At 36.6% G+C, this 17,823-nt stretch overlaps 1 protein-coding gene across 1 annotated transcript in view; it reads right to left on the bottom strand.

The window, feature by feature from the left end:
• Positions 1-17,823, bottom strand: part of LRP1B (LDL receptor related protein 1B) — a 578,117-nt gene that overhangs the window by 18,455 nt on the left and 541,839 nt on the right. Inside the window, exons 86-89 of the mRNA XM_086465459.1 lie at positions 10,058-10,219; positions 5,405-5,579; positions 4,683-4,787; positions 2,550-2,663 (exon numbers count right to left, since the gene is read on the bottom strand). Coding sequence (XP_086321585.1) covers positions 2,550-2,663; positions 4,683-4,787; positions 5,405-5,579; positions 10,058-10,219 — 556 coding nt within the window. The remainder of the gene's footprint in view (positions 1-2,549; positions 2,664-4,682; positions 4,788-5,404; positions 5,580-10,057; positions 10,220-17,823) is intronic.

The following is a 17,823-nucleotide window of genomic DNA, read 5'->3' as shown; positions in this document are numbered from 1 at the left end:
GCTTCTAGTGTTACACACATCACACTCCCCCAACCCATTAGTGAGGAGTACTAAAGATATTCTTAAAAAACAGTATGTGAATGCTAAGAAGGCAGTAAGTATATGTAAGATAATACTTCTTTTAAAGACACCCTCAGTGGCACATTTTTTCAGAAAACGTCAGTACCTCAAATTTTAACATTCTGATACTAAAATCTTGCAACTTTTTTTATTGAGCAAAACGGACGATAATGGGGGGTGGGAAGAATGTTCTTTATATTTCTAAAAATAAAGCTAAGAATTAATAATCTAGATCACATAGGACCTTATATCCACAGAGATATCACAGTATATGCTGTATCTTTTAGAACCTGACAGAGCATTCATTGAAACTGGAGAACAACTTCACAAAACCTTCCTTTCATGGTGGCTTACATTGCAGCCACAGTGAGGCCTTAATTCATTCCTAAACTGGTTAGGTAAAAAGCACAACTTCTATTTCCAATGTGCACCTAATTTTACTGCATTCAGGTTAAAAAAAAAAAAAACAAAAAAAACCAAACAAGCAAACTTATGTTAGGAAGATAAAAATAAAATGTACCCTACCAGTACAGGTTGGTAACAGAAGAGTATGTTCTTATAGGCTTACAGGTCCTCTGTATAATTACGGCTTCAGGATGGCCCTTTGGAACAGAAAAATCTTATTCTCTACTGTCTTTACTGAGTAGTGAGGGCTTGATTATGTACAAAGTTTGCATTCTCAACTGATCTGGCTGTGAGAGAGAGAGAGGCTTTCTTGCTGAATGACAATTCAGCCATTTCCTTTTTGTTCTAAAAACCACCCACCCATGAATTGGAGACTGGTTAAGGAGAATGTTAGCCCTTAGATAAGTGTGCCTCGGAGACCAGAGACAGATGTCATGCATAACATGGCCAGACATGCAGGTCGGAGGGACGAACCATTTTTCCTAACAGAGCAGAACTTACACAGAAAATCTTTGAGAAGCCTGTTCCCTGACACAATGACTCCCGTGAAGCATGGGATGATTCCCTTTCTTCCTGGGGTCTCCTACTTGACAATATCAGGTTGGTAAAATTATAAACAAGCTCCAGTTAAGAACTAACTTGGTGCCAGAAAAACACAAGATGATGGGAACAACTGGAGCTTGAGCTGAGGTTGGCAAGGAGAACTGAGACATACAGAGCTACACTTCTTCCTCGCTGTCACTGTAATTGTCTCCAACTCCATCGAACAACTTCTGTTTGCTTCTCTTCCCTTTCCTCTAAGCCACCTTGGCTTTGTAAAAAAAAGAAACAGTTTAGAAGATTCTAAATTCCTAGACGCAGGCAGTGGTGGCCATACTAACCCAACAACCAGTCTGAAGAGACAACAGGAACACTAGTTTTATCTATACCTATATTCTGAATGTGAAGTGAATTATGTACTTATGTATGACACATGGAGACACAAACTGGTCCAAGCAACCAAGGCCCACAGAAACACTGATCAAAAGACCCACTCCACACTCTTCAAAGTTTAAGAAACGGTACTTACAAGACTGATCTACTTTTTCAATGGATTTATGGTAGCTCAAGTCATAAGAGTTTCATTGCTTGAGAACACTGACAAAAGAACTGTGATCATATTTTTCAAAAAAATGAGAGGATTATTCACCATTAGTCACTGTCATTGCTACTCACCAGACAACTGTAGCACATCCCCACAGCATTTTATGTTTTCATAAACCATGCATTTAGATGAGATAAGATTAAAGCTGTTGGAGTTTCATATTTTATCCCAAGTCTAGGCCTTTGGCTTGTGATTTCACTTCTGACTTTTGCATTACAATTGTTGAGTAAAGCTATGTTCATCTGACTGGTATTTCATATCTCTGTGTATGTCTGCCTTACAGCATTTTCAAAGACTATGGTTGTTTCTTTCCCTGAGGAGGATTAAACTTTTCTCTTTAAGAAATAGATCTAAAATTCTTCAGAGAAATACAGCATACAAATGTATCTATTTCATACATTTTTTTTAATCAGAAGTCAGAGTTATGAGGTAGCTCACAGTTTCGTTTAACGGTTTCTATTTTGCAGCATTATTTCTATAAAGCTGACAATGAGACTTAAGAATACAAGGTTAACTCCTGAAGTGGTACCTAAATAGCTCTTCTGTTCCTTTCCCTGCACAGATAAGAAATAGGAAGTCAGTTTTGGACTACAGAACATGTGCAACATCACTGTTTGCTAAACTTTATGCTGTGTAGGATTAACTTGGTAAGATATCTCAAAATACGAACAATAAAAGCCAAGTGGCATTTTCAGTATTTTCCATTCATTTCTTAAAAATAAAGCTTTTTCTTTCTTCCTTCAATGCTATAGATACTTCAAAAGTATGTTTAAATATACTCATCAGAGCAACTATCAAAGGGTAAGTGTGTATTATAGAAGCGAGCCCCCAGATTAAGTATATATTGTGAAATGTATGTGAATGTGCATGACTTGAACCAATGAACTGTGGCCTGAAATGATGTCACAATGTGCAGCATTAAGTGGAAGGTTAAACCTACTTGCATCTTGGTTCATTAAACGCAGTTAAAGTGCAAATTCCCTCATTCTGACAGTAGTAATCACAAGGGTTCACTTTCTGGTCACAGCGCTGACTTTTAAACCCCACAGAGCATCTGCAGAATTTCAGTAAAATAGACCTATATAAATATTCTACCTTTTGCTGAACAGATTTTAAACGCATTATATATAATGATGGCAAGACACCCACACATCCACAGGCAGACACACACAGATAACAAAATTAATACTCTGTTTTTCACGGAAGGTCCAATCTGACTGTACTGAAAAGTTTGCTCATCAGCATTGACCAAACACTTTTAAAACAATGGGCTTATACTAGCTGATGGGTTCAGGAATTTAACATTCTTAACAAAGCTATTATTGTCAAATGTACTATACATTTGTATTGATTGATCCAGAGTGCAATGGCCTTAAAAACGTTCATGACTTTTCTTAGCACTGCTAACAGTGTTGGCATTTATGTATTGTAAATCCATACACAAATTAACGTATTAAACTTGTTTTCCTTGAGATGCTATGGTGCTCCATATGAATTTGAAAAAGAATAAGCCAGTTTTATAAGGAAAAAGAAAGGAATAATCACAAGCTTCTAAAATAGCCATTCTAGGTGTTTAAGCAAATGAATCACCAGACTTAATCATTATATTTGGGCCTTACATATTATATCTGTGATATTCTCCTTTTGCTGAGATGTATGAGTCTCTCTAGTCCTCAACAAAAGACGTTTAAGGAGACATGAATAACAGGCCAAAAGGGCTAAATCAAAATAATAATGAAAAAGAGACAAAGCATTTTCAGCTGAATAAGGACAACTACGCAGAACTGCATTCCACTGCCTCTAGCCCCAAAGCTGCAAACAGCTACTGACAACTTCTTTTCAATAGTACAGCAACTACAGTTTTGCCCCTTTGCACATTCAGAAGTGGAGGAACAGGGAGGTCCATCTCTTACACTGTTCAGACAACAAAATCCAGACATTTCTCTATGTAACTTCATTGAAAGTCCGAATACAACAAGCACTCTCTTTTAAGAGCACCTACCTCATTCACATCAACAAAATGAAGGGATGGCTGTATCTGTACTTACAAAGTTGTAATGCCAGATCCCTTTGGACAACAACTGACTTATGTCACCCTGGAAATGAGACACTCTAGTCCAATTCTCTCTTCCAACACCTCAGGTCATGCTCTGACCTGCAGGTTGTTCTCAGAAGTGGAAGGCTATTCCACAATGAAGCTTTTCAGCAGTGCAGAAAAGATTGGATCATTTATTAGGCAAAAGGAAAAAAAAAAAAACAAGGAGTATGACTATATAGCTCAATGTAACTGAGAGCAGGAAAGAAATTAGTTTCTTGCTACAGTGACTACTTCTGTATTTTACATTTAGCAGCTGAAAAAGAAGATACACCATAGCTCTCAAGAAAGGACTAGAATGTAGGGTTTTCTACCTCTTGAGAGTACTTCACTGTCTAGACCACAGAATCACATTTCCTTTGTCATCTGACGTCTGGGCTTACGAAAAGCTCCCTGGATTATTCTGTCAGCCGTGGTGCAGGAGGAAGAGAGCAGTCTCACCACAGAACAGCCAAGCTACTGGGGGCAGTGTGAAGGTTAGGGATGAAACAAGAGATACATGACCATATCCTCAGATCCATAAAGGAAATAAATGCTGACATGAGTCTTCCTATTCTCTAGCCACCAGGTTCATTACAGGAGTGTGCTGCCCCACCTCCGACCAGCTTTATAGGAGAAAAGACTTAATCCACCTTCGAGCAGCAGGGCAGGCAACCATTCTGTACCTCTGGATTCCATTCCTGAATAAATTCCTAAACAGGCTTTAGATCTGGCCTGAAATTATTAGAAGTCTCAAAAGATGTATCTTTGTATCTAAATGCATTCACAATATATACTGTAGTAGTACCTTTCAATACACATATTGCAAAAATGTAGACAAAGTATTAGGTTACAGAAATAGCCAGAAAATATACTGTAAGTGATGATTGCAACCGGCACATTATACACCCTACAGAGATCAAAAATAAAGACACATGCATAATAATTTCATTATTTCTGGCCCATATTTTAATGAGCTACACAATGCAGGATACTCACAGACAGACAGGCACATTTGTCTCTGGGTCCAGCTGACATGTACCACCATTGTAACAGTAGCCATCACATAACTGGCAGGTAGGGGCAATCTTTCCATTAGTGCAACTGTCATGGTTAAAAAAATTACAAATAGCAATCAGTATCTTATTAAATCTAGTGAATTGTCTTATAATTATCCATATACTAAAATACTGATTTTATGATACGTATGAGATCTACTGATTGCAAAACCTCCACGTTTCCACTTTGAAAAGCTAACAGAGGCAGTGAGCTTATTACACAAAATACTTTTAATCTTTCTTTTTATGAAAATAAACTATTATTACACAAAAAATCACTAAGCAATATAGCAGCACATCTTACTACGTATGCTTTCATTAGCATAAAATGTCTCTATCACTGTCACAGGTACTGCAGAATGAACAAATTTCAACAGTGTGGTAAATCTTGACTGTTAACTTTATTAACTACTCCAGTTTTTCCAAGTGAAGACCCATTCAGCCTCCTGCTACACTATGCTTCCCCCAGTGAGGAGTGCTCCAAAAGTTGGTTTGAAAAGGTAGGAGCCAGTGGGTTTTGCGTGGGAAGGAGCCACGCAAAGGAACTGTTCTGATGTGACCGGTTCAGGGGCTAGCCCTGTGTAAGAGACTTAAAGGTTAATGCAATATAATTGCTATGAAATATATGATTTTGAACACAATCATCCCCCCAGGCACACTTACTTGCATACTATGTCATTAGTCTCCTTGTTTATTATGCAGCGTCCCCCATGACATCTGATACACTTGTCCACTTCACATTTTGGACCTTCAAATCGTAGTGGACAGACACATTCTACGCTTCCATCATCAGAAACAGTACATGATTCAGAATTCACACAATAATGGTGGCAAACATCTGCAAGCAACATGAAAGCAAATTACTGAAAGACATTAAGGAGCATCATAGAAAAAAAATAATACTTTTTCTATGTTTTAAAAGGTACTATAATAAAAACAAAATGATAAATGAAGCTGGTGTCTCACTGGCAACTACAAGAATCCAGAACACCCTGTAAACAGATATATAATATGTTAATGACATAGTCTTGAGAAGTGAAATAGAAAGAGAAACTCATAAGAGATTTCCCCCTCCCCCCGCCCCTTCTAGATGTCTAACCAATTATGGCATCATCCCACATAATATAAAGACTACTGATGAGAAAAGCACAGCAGTGTTAATGTATTTAATGGGACATTGGCTGAATAGAAATCTTCTGATACATTCCCATTACCATTAACAGCATTATGCTAAACTGAAATGGAAACAGTATTTTGAAATAATTAAGTTTTATTTTCACTTATCCACATATTAAAATTTCATGAAGTTCTAATAATAATAATAATAATATATAAAGACATAATCCATAAGTTCTACAACAAACTTCATACACACTTATCTTTACAGACCGTGCAAGACTCCATTATCTTACTTAACTTCTGAAATGCCAGCAGAACTGAGATTTCAAGTAGTGACTTCTTTAACTCTTTAAAAGCTTCAGTAACTGTCTCATTTTTTTCACCTCCCTTTAAAAAAACCCAAGTTGCCTACCTGAAGAAGTTTCCAGAGCTACAATGTACTGGCATCTTAACGTTTTGGTTCATTTTTATTATGCAGTAGTGACAACTTCCTTTTACTCGTGTGTGGTTTGGTTGAGGTTTTTTGTTTGTTTGTTTGTTTGGCATTTTTTAAGTAATTTAAGATCCTTAATGGGGCCAAACAATTCCAGGTCTTTGTTTCTCTCTGTTTCTAATAGTTTCTCCAGTTCTGTGCAGTTAACATGTTGCATTGAGATTTTGGTGTTCTTGATGGACAGATGAAGTAATTGATATACAAGATGTATAAATTCTGAACTATGCATCTGTATTAGCTTAGAGTTAACCTGGTCCATATTAATAAAACATTACCTTCCTGATAAAACTAAAAAATTCATGTCCTTCAAAGCACAAGATACAGCTGAGGGTGAGTCAGTAGCAGCTAGAAGTAGGGCATTATCAAGCCGTCCACAGAGAACAAAACCTTGGCCAAAAGGCAACCTCAGCCTTAAGTCTGGAAGTATAAACACTCCAGCTGCCATTTGACTTGGGACACGTTGTAAGCAGCAAATTGGAGACTACTAAACCAGATATATTTTCCTGAATATATTCACGATGGATGATTTGTGAGGGTATCTCAAAGTGGGAAACATTTTGCTTATGCTTCTCTGTGCTTCTCTGAGCAGTCTGAACTGACCCCCATGCCATTGGTACTCACCACGCTGGAAGAGCTCACCTAAAGGACGAAGCACAACTGCTGGAGGAGGTTATTTCTGTTTGACACATCATTGTATGTCTCCAGCAGTCTATGCAGGCTACAGACTCCTCTGCTATGGAATCACTACTGAGCAACCAGAGAGGCTTAAAAGACACTAAATGAAGTAGTTCGTTGTTTGCCGTTCCCAATTCAAGGTACAGGATGGTAATCAGCAGCAGGGGGGCTGTTTCTTGAACAAACCCCACCGTAGTTTGAAAGCTAATATTGAGAGACATTTTATGAAAAAAGCATTGCCCGAGGGAAATGTCTCCACGTACAATAGGAAAAAAAAATCCCCCTCAAAACCTAGGAATAGGAAGTTTGTACTCTAAACCAATTATTAAGTTGTAGTATTGATTCTAGTCACAAACATCTTTAATCTTCTGCTGTATCCTAAAATGCATATGCTACATTTGGACTGAAATGACACAAAAATAATTCTTCCCCCCCAAAAGAAAGTAATTTCAGTTTCAGGGAAAGTAACAGCTTGTGAAATCACTATATCCACTTTGAATGATTGTAACTGTGGGAAAATGTTTTCTATTTTTTAGGTTGTTTGGGCCTTAAATGATACAAGAAATGAACTTTAACTAGTCTGTATGTCTTATTTCAGGAATTTAAAATAGGGAGTTATATTCAAATACATCAAATTCATGTATATATAATAACACGCACAATGTTAGTTGAATTCTATGTAAATTCATTCACTTAAAATTTATTTCAGCAGTGCCAGTGCCTTGACACGGAGCACACATTTCGGTTATTAGCCCTTATGTGAACTAATCACAGGAGAAACTCTGCATTGGGTAATCGGAGACGATAAGTATGAGGAAAATAAGGTCTTTGCAATCTGGCAATACTGCGAGTAAATGTCTTCTCCCTGCCATAAAAAACACTAATAATATTTTCAGCTTGGAAGAATGAATAAAATACCTATGCACATTCCTGTATCATCCTTTGCATATGAACTAGTTTCAATCACAACATAGAAAGGCTGAAAAAGATATCCAAGAGACAACCAATCTCTGCAATATTGCTATATTAATATATTCCAACACGCATACAAAGTGAATTTGATTAATAAAGCAAAAAATCACACATAAGTGTGAATACAGCAAAAATTCATAGATCTGAATTTATATACACGTTGTTAACTGTAAACCTGTACAACTTCTTAGAACTGTTATTGGCCACCAAAAAAAAAAAATTTCTTTAAAAGATTCTAAGACTATTTTTTTTATTAAGACATAAATAAAGAAAAGCTTAATTTTATTTTGTATTTTACAATGTGTTCAAGTGTCTGTATTGTGGCATTTTTTCAAAGTGTCAGAGGACAATCCAAATCTGATAATAAGCACTGCTTAAAAAGTGCCTCTAAATTTACATTTAAATTAATTCTTTTTTTTTAAAAAAAAGAAGATGTTTGCAGAAGCATTCAACTAGAAACAATTTGTTTGGTTTTGGGTAAGCCTCAAGTAAATATTTTTTCTTAATCTGTGTGTCTGTCTGTGCATGATTTATGTACTATACAGTTTTCAAACACCCAATTGTGTTTGCAGATAGCTATTTGTGGATCCATGCAGTTTGTTTAATACCAAATGGGAGAGAATCACAATTACTGCTGGTTTTCCATTCAAAGGTTTCAATTTATTTCATAGTCTCCCAACTGAAAATACATTCAGTTTACTTCAGTACAAATCCTATTTAAGATACACGCTAACCCTTTCCTTGTTTGACAGACCTTTCACTAAAATTAAACACTATTTGTATCTTGTAGATAATTCCAAATCAGACCTTTATAACAGCTAATTCCCTTTCCGTTTTGTTCAAATCTAGCCGTCTTCAGCAAATCCACTGAATTACGTACAAAAGAGATGATGGCTTTTACATTTATTGTTCTATTCTACAACAAGCACTATGACAGTCCTCTATTTTAGAATGTTACAGTCAAAGCAAACCAGGAGTGAAAAAAGAAGATTAAAAAAATAATAATTCTGTTCTTGGAAGAATAATCAGGTTTAGGTTAGGGTTGCTAGTGAGTCATCATGTTGGAGACATAAGGAAGACAAACTGTAATTTTGAAATGAGTGACCAAAAGAAGAAATTTATGACTATGTTCAAATGTCTTGAGTTACAGAAAACAGATAATGGTGATCCACACTAAGAGAAAGCATGGAGAGAAAAGAAAGATGAACAGAGTAAGAACAGAAGGCCTATTGATTGATGATAATCTTTCCGCTCTCCTCTGTAATAGAAGTAAAAAATTAGAGAACATTCTAAAAAGTGAGAAAAGCCTCTCTAAAGGCATGGAAACCTTTGGAAAACAGTATCTCAACGAGAAGAGACTGATGGGCTAGTGGAACGAAAAACTAGGGAGAACCTTGGATGCAGAGGATAGAATCTGAGTCCTGAGAATTACACAAAAGTAATACTTAGAAATCCTGATTTTCAGTAGCAGGAGAGGGCAGAAACCACACAAGGTGATCTTAGACTGAGCAAGATGAAGGAATGTAGAGGCGTGAAACTCAAAGCAGTTGTCAATGTACTGCTTACTGGGGTCAGAAATAAAAATTAAAGGTAAAGTAGCAGCTCAAGATACACGTGTTGGTCTGCAAAGATAAGAGGTACTAGAGAAATTCTTTAACCAACTACATCAATCCACTATATTTAGGTATTCCACCAGTGGAAGATAACAAATATGAGAACCTGGAATACAAAATTTTAACACAATTATCTCATCTATACTGGCAAAGTCAGCTGTCTTGTACAGCTCCATTGTTCCTATTCCTTCATGAAAATAATAAATAAATCGTTCCTTAACAGCTCTTTCTTCACCTACACATGCAGATGGACACTGTAGAAATATGTTCAAAGATCACTTGAGTACATCAGACTACAATCCCTTAGCAGTCCGAACAATTTTGGAGCTCAGTTTACCAACGCATGCCGTAAAAAAACCCTAAATCACTCAACTCATGTTAAACTTCAATTTTGTAGAACTTTTGTTATCAATCTGGATTCAATAGTTTGTGGAGAGCACTTACAATACTGACATCTGTCTCCTGTATACTCAGGCAAGCAGTTGCAAAAGGGTTGATTCCCAGCAGTGACACTGCAGGTTCCTCCGTTTTGGCAAACGTGATCGCAGACCATCTGACTGCAGTTTGGTCCTGTAAAACCCAGCGCACAGTTGCAGGTAGGCCTCCCTAATCAAAACAAAGAAAACTATTTTATGATAAAAATAAACAAACGTTAAAACAATAATCAGCACTTTAAAGACAGATATATCTATCGCAACAGTAGCAAGTTTTTATGTATGAGCCCAACTACATTTCTCCAGACAGTAATAAAACTTGCCTTTGCAAACATTGCTTGACTTCAGAACTCTTAAAAAAATAAAGTTAGCACTGTAAGAAACGGGCATCTGAAAAACTGCATCGATGCATTTTACATTTGTGCATTTATGGTTACTGACTATTTTGGAATTATTTTAAAAGACGGTCTTAAGTAGGAATGTAAGATATGACTAAGTTCTTCAAATCAGTTGCAGAGGATAAATTGCTGTGTAATTAACATCGATGCCTCTTCAGAATGCACTCAGCTATTCTCAAATCTACAAAACTTTATGTATAATCACATGAAAATACAAATATTTACTAATGCACTAATAGTCAACTTTACAAAATAATTTTTACTAAACCACCAATATTTGTGCCTGTTTTGTTATTCTACCCCTCTCATACAATAAATACTGTAACGTAAAAATGGCTGTCTTGCATCAGACCAAAGATGCCTGTAAGGTCAATATTCAATGTATGAGAAGCTGTGAACACCTCGGGATAAACATTTGTACAATACGAACTCAGAGTCTACAGCTTCTTCTTAAAACATTTTCAAATAGTATTTAAACACCAATGTGTTTTCCTCCCATGATTCTTTCCTCTTTTAATTTTCCCAATTTTTTTCCTTATCTAAATCTCACATCTAAAGGATTTATAGCTTCATTACAATTTCACTGTTTTATTAAAATCTTCTGCTTTTCCTTGACTTTTTACTTAAGGCTTCTAGATCCCGTAAATGTTTTTCCACCTCCTGACTTTGCTTTTATATCTCATTTGTAAATCTTCTCTTCAAGTAAATGACCTGATGTGTCCAACTAGCCATCTCCCTTCTCACTTCCTAATAATCTAGTCTCATTCTTGTTTCTCTCTGACAAAACATTACTTTTCCCCCACCCTCCTTCCTTCAGCTTTCCTTCAGGGTTTAAAATCACAGACTGGTTTGGGTTGGAAGGGATCATAAAGACCATCCAGTTCCACTCCCCACTGCCATGGACAGGGACAACTTCCAGTACACCAGGCTGCTCAAAGCCCCATCCAACCTGGCCTTGAACACTGCCAGGGAGGGGGAAGTAAATCAGGCAGCAGTAACTTTTCTTAAACCTAGGGAAAACAGAGAGTTTAACTCTTTTCTTCCTCCTAGCTTGCTGGTAAGGAAAGAGATGAAGATCAATTGGGACCTGAGGACACTTCTGTAATACAGGGCAGACAGGATGGTCTTCACCTGAATCACAAGGAACCCAACCCGCCAGCAAGTACACCAAGAACTTCACTGCATCACTGCAGAGTAGGGGATAGCTGACAGGCAAAGACTCACCCCTTTGAGTAAAGTCACAGCCATAACTTATCTCTGAGTAAAGGACAGTGCATAGGCCAGCCATAGCCAAACCGTAAATAGGTATCAGGCAGAACAACAGGAATGCCTCATAAGCAGACTACAGGAAACCAAACCAGTAACACATGTGCTTCACATAAACGGTAACAGTCTGAGAATTAAGATGGAGAACCAAAATGTCTAGTCTTGAATGGGAACATCAATATCATTGGCTATAGCAAATTTGGAAAAGGAAGGCAGCTAATGGGCTGTTGTAAAACTAATACAGAGTTCCTCGATATCTGGTCTTTGCCAGTGACAGAATAGGGCTACATGTTCAGAAGTGTTAAAGTAAATCAGATTAGCAAGGTAGCTACATAACGTACTGTATGTGTGATGCAGAAGCCCTTTGGATGGAAATTACAGGCACAAACAGGAAAAACAGCCTATTAGATTTTATTATTGACAGCCCAATCCAGATAATGATATGACTGTGGAATTCAAAAAAGATCAGAGAAAGTCAAGGGCTATGTTAAGGATGAGAAACTCCAGTTATCCCTAGATTCATGTTTGAAAAACTTTACATCACACAACAGGGCAGGAACAAACTCCTTACATATGAACAACCCTACTTCACGGAGGGGCGGGTTAGTGAGCACACAAGGGAAGCCATGCTTGACTTGGTTTAAAACCCACAGAAGAGCCAAAATCCTAATTAGTCAAATGAAATAACATTTAGGGGTTACTTTTCCATAATAATTCTCTCTCGTCTTCATACCGATCTACCAGGAAATACTTACTGCTGCCTGATTTACTGACGCATTATGACTAGTTCTCTTCCTTGCTGTCTTTTGTCTCATTCATTGTTTCCTCATTTTAATACAATGTCTGGTGTAGGTACCCACAACTGCTTTCACATTTGCCTCCTGATGTCTTTTAGCTGCATCTAAAACTCTGAAATGTGCAACCCTTCTTGCCTTTTTCTGTTTCTTCCCTATTTATCTGTTCTTTATTGGCTGTCTCATTAAAGTAATGTAGATTCAAGTAAATACTCCAGAAACCCCACAATTCTAGTTTTCTTCTGGACTGGCTTTGTTTTAATACTATGAAATCATTTAATATCATATTCATTGGAGAATTTTTCAGTGCAAGTGAAGCACCCTCATTTTTTCTGCTCTCTCTGATTCATGCAGAACGATTCATTTATTCTTTTTCCTTCACTCACTTCTTACTCTTCTTACATGAAACCCTTCACATAATTCTTTTCTACATTTTCTATTTTAAGCTATGCTAATTTAAAGTGTTTTGCAAATCATCCTAAAGGCCATGAGATCAGTTAGTCTCTTCCTCTAATGAGTACAGCAGGAACAAAACCATTGACTTAAAAATAGCTCCAACTAGTTTAATATGCATCAGCCTGGTTATTCATATCTATCCCCTGTGATCTAAACATTAAATCAAAGATGTTGAACTCAGATGTTAGCACAGACTCTTTTTGTTTTTCCCCATGTATACACTTGTATTTAAATTTCTGTCCCCAAGTCAGGGGGTTTCACATAATCCTTCATCTGAATCAGTGTTTCAATAAAAAAGATTAAAAAAAAATAGTGCTAGAACACAGATCTGGAGGTCTGAAATCAAGTTTTATTATTAACACTCCTCTATTTTTTAAAATGATGGGGCAATGATATTTTCCTATTTTGTAGAAAAGATTATTCGATTCTTTGCTAATATAGGCTGATAAATATGCCAAACTGCTGACAGTTATATGAAAATTTAATACAGTATAGCCTAAAACTCATTTTTGTCAACCGATTTAACATGACTTTAAGTAATGTTAATAGTTCATTGCCTCTTTATACACAGACTGTTGGCATCTAAAATAATACTAATAATGACATTTTAATCTGCCTTATTCTCATAAATTATTTCTGATACAAAATGGTTCCAAGTACAGTTTAATAAAACTGCAGTCTTAAACAATGACAAACAATGACAAACAATGCCATAAGGTTTTGTATCACAGAATCAGAACAGATTAATGTTTGCAAAGAAAATAGTCATGTTAACCAAGATGTCACATACCCTAACTAACAATCGCTGTATGGTAATCTCATGCACAGCGAATTTGACTGGTTTTACTGTTCATGAAGTTTCAGGATTAGAGCCATACAGACACAGAAGTAAAATTGCCTCTTAATTCCTGACTTCACCAGCACAGAAATGTTCACAACACATTACAGTATAGAAAAATATTAATAAGGACAGTGGCTTATGGAATGCTAAACTGCTTCAAATTCAGCTAACCAACTTCGGACGTATTTTATGCAAAAATAAGCAAAAGTCATTTTTGGAAAGAAAACACAAAATATTTTCCATTTTGAGCTCTTCCTTCTTCAGCGCAATCCTCAGCTGGATTTACTGGATGACAATACTTTCTTGTTTTTCTCTGCCTATTACAGATGAGCATCCCAGCGTTCACCTATCCTCTTCTTTAGCCTCTTCCCTAACATAATAATCCGAAGAAAAATTTCCTGTTTCGAGTACCTACGTTGAAAAGTGTTGTTTGTCAAAGCGCCAAGGGGGACAAGGTGGCAGCACATTCTCAGCATCTCATGTGTAAATCTTACAATTTTAAAAGCAAAGTAATATCTAGAAAGCAGCTCACCATTTTTTGTACAGGATTTCAGCACTCTCAGTGATTTACAATGGACGTGCGTGTGCTTTGCTATTTACTTTCTCAAACCCATTTCTTGGATACACTGAGTTTCTCACTATATATATATGCAAGTGGAAACATAATGTATGTAGTCCCTACATTGATAAGACTATTCTGTATTTAAAATAACTATAAATAACAATTATAAAGAGATGAATTGCAGCAAATACATTAAAGGGTGCCTGGTAAGACATATAAAACAAGTAACGTAAATAACGATGAAAATTCTCTGAGGAAACAATGCACTTGAAAGTCACTATTGCCTGAAGATTCTTTATGTAGCCTCTCTCTTGAAAAGATAAGAATAATAATTTACAGAATTTTTTATCTTAATTCTAGAACTGATAGAACTTGAAACAAACTTACAAAATTCTCACATATTTTTTCCGAATGTTTTGCACAGAACTTAGTAAATTAAAGGAGAATATTTTATGGTGACCTTAGGACATACAAAGTTATTTTTGGCAGTAGGACATAAAAAAAATGTGAAGTTTTTGGCATGAACATGAAATGCAGTTTCTGCCTTTCTTACAAAGAAAAATCATCCATAAGAAGACGATAGGGATAAAATCCAACAATGTTCAATTAGGCTTTAATTACAGAGGCTGTAGTAACTCCTAGTTTGCCAATTTAATTTGCTATCTAATAGCAAATACCTTTAAAATAATCTTCAAAACCAGCTAATAAATATTTTAGTGCACTCTTTCTGCTATATCTAGGTAATTTCCTTCGGGAACATAATCATACGTCTTCAACTCCTATTTACATTTATTTTATAATGGACAGAACTCTAATGGGATCAATTTTTATTCATGCTATTGCCTAAACACCACAGAAATATGTATTTTGTATGACCACATAAGGTATTTTGCAATTAAAAAAAATAAAATAGGGAAATACCTCTATTTTTGTAAGCTTTCTGAAAGTTTTGAAAAATGAGATCATGCAGATGAATGCCTGCGCCAAGGCATAGATTGTTTATGTCTTCCGGTCAGTGGTATATTCAATACCAGCAACATGTGTTTTTAAGTTGTTATATCTGAATATGCACACATTTAATTTGCATATTTCAGTTGCCGTCACGATTAAAGAAAACAATATGGCACTACACCAACCTACTGTAAGTAACATCATGTCTTCTGGAGTGGTTATCAGAAGTCTGTGGGAATCGTAATTATTAATTTCTGCGTGGCTGATGAACCATTATTAGCTTTGCTGAACCAACAGTAGTGGAGAGAAGCTCTGTTACTGTACGTAATTAGTAGGCGAGCTGACTGGGATCAATCCCAACAGATCTACATTCTCTCCATGTTGTGAAAGAAAGGGAGAAAAGAACAATCTCAAAATACGTTAGAGTAGCCTCAAAGGCTGCTTTTACCAAGGCTGGTTGGGGTGGTTCTGTTGGGACCCTTGTATGAGCACCAGACCAGACAGCCTCGACATCTAGCTAAATACCACCCCTTGCCCCTTCCCACAGTCCCTGCCGTGGTGACGAGATGATGTAGCATCGCCCTTTGGGACTGACAGGACATCAGCAAAGTAAACAGGTTCTCCACTGACAGTGTTTTCAGTACGCAACATCGTGTCCCAAAGTCAACTTTGTTTCATTACAAATTAGAATATAAAATAATATCTACTTTATATATTTTTTGGAGAATACTTCATCAATTTTCCTTTAGTGGAAAGACCTAAACACTTTTATTCATTTTGATACAAACATCACAACTCTGTATGGTTAGACATACTTTTTGTACCGTAAGTATAATACAAATATATATTCATCTAATTTTGTGAACTACCTGGATCTAGTCAATGTGTTCAAGACATTTGGTAAATTATTGCCTTTTTATGGCAACATTTTTTTCCCCAAATTCCCATTAATTTAGCTTACTGGAAAGTGTTCATTATTACACCCAAACTTTTAATTACACGTCTCAGATGTGTACTTTTAATTAACTGATGGCATTTCCTTTGTTCAATTATTGTAGTTCAGTACAACTGTCATAAACTTATAAATTTTAATTAAAGCTGCCCCAATCTCTAGCTATATAATGTTCACATAGGAATTTGCCAAAAGGCTTAGCAGTAAGTAAACCAACAGTGAATAATCCCTGAATTGCCAGTGGGATTTGTTTAACAAATTAACATTTGTGTGCAGATAATGAGGTTCTACAACTTAACACATCCAGCAAAGATTTAGCACAATCATCTTTTTAAAAATGAGTAATACTCTGCAATTTACTTAATTAGTTATCACATCACTATTATATATTAGGTGGTGAAAGAGAACAGGATTTACACATTCACGAGAACACACACATTCAGTAGAAGAGTATTTCATATGCTGCATCATTTTATTTATATCAGAATATGCTGAAAGGCTTTTTTTCAGGATATTTCTCCCTCAGTTTTTGAGCCAGAAGCCAACAGTGAGGAAATTCCCTGACTCCTAAGGAAGCCTCCCGGCAGCAGGCACCCTGCAGAAGCTCATCTCCCTGTGAGGCTGAATTTAGTGCCAGGCCCGAAGCTTTCCAAAGGGCATGAGTGTAGAATGACACTCGTCACATCGACTGCATCAGAGCTGTCTGAGTTGGTTAATATACAAGAATTGATAAGGGCAATCAGAGCTTTTAAGAAAGACAGAGTCAAGCAAGCTGAAATTATCACAGGTCATTTAGATTTTGGGGGTAGGATTTGGGTTGGCAGTCACACACATGTGGCTTCTGCAACTTCCAGAGGAAAAAGCTGTATCATTTCAAACAAAAATAAATCTAAAAAAAAAAAAAAAAGTGGGAAAATACGTTCAACTTGATTGTATCAGTTTAGCAGGACGGTTTGATGAGCCAATTGTATAACAGATCAAAAGTATAACCGCTGTTTTTTAGGAACTGGTTATGAGCACTGTAGTACAGGAGGTGGTATGCAGAGATAGCAATAGCACTGTAGATCAAATTAAAATGATATGGAGCTGACTTTATTTCACAATTGTAATTTTGTACATTCCAGAAGTGTGAGGGAATTCTCTGCCAAAAAAAAAAAAAGTGTGCAATGTACCTACTGCTGGCAGACAGGTCAAACTGGTAGGACATAGTATAAATCTAGACACAATATAATGCTTCAGTCCTACAACCATTAAGGGAAAACTGAGCAATTCCTAGTCATAAAGAACCTTTTTATTCCTACCTGTAGCAACGTGCAAGAATAAAGTAACATGACCACCAGCGACACTCATACGAACCTGACAAAGCAGATCAACTCTGCCTTGAAGCCTGAGACAAGAAGGACATGAGCGAATGCTGCTCTGGTCTGGATTTCACACCCTCAGTTCAAACTGGGAATGGTGTGTGCAGCCCCTGCAGCTTAATGTCCACTCACTGAATGCAAGGACTGAATTTGCACAGTGGTGTACTTGACTGGAAAGAGGAAACAGTTGCTGCA

This window comes from Leptosomus discolor, chromosome 5 (genome assembly GCF_034619465.1).
Source record: "Leptosomus discolor isolate bLepDis1 chromosome 5, bLepDis1.hap2, whole genome shotgun sequence".
In the NCBI taxonomy this organism is placed as follows: Eukaryota; Metazoa; Chordata; class Aves; order Leptosomiformes; family Leptosomidae; genus Leptosomus; species Leptosomus discolor.
This window is presented reverse-complemented; position numbering and strand designations above follow the sequence as displayed.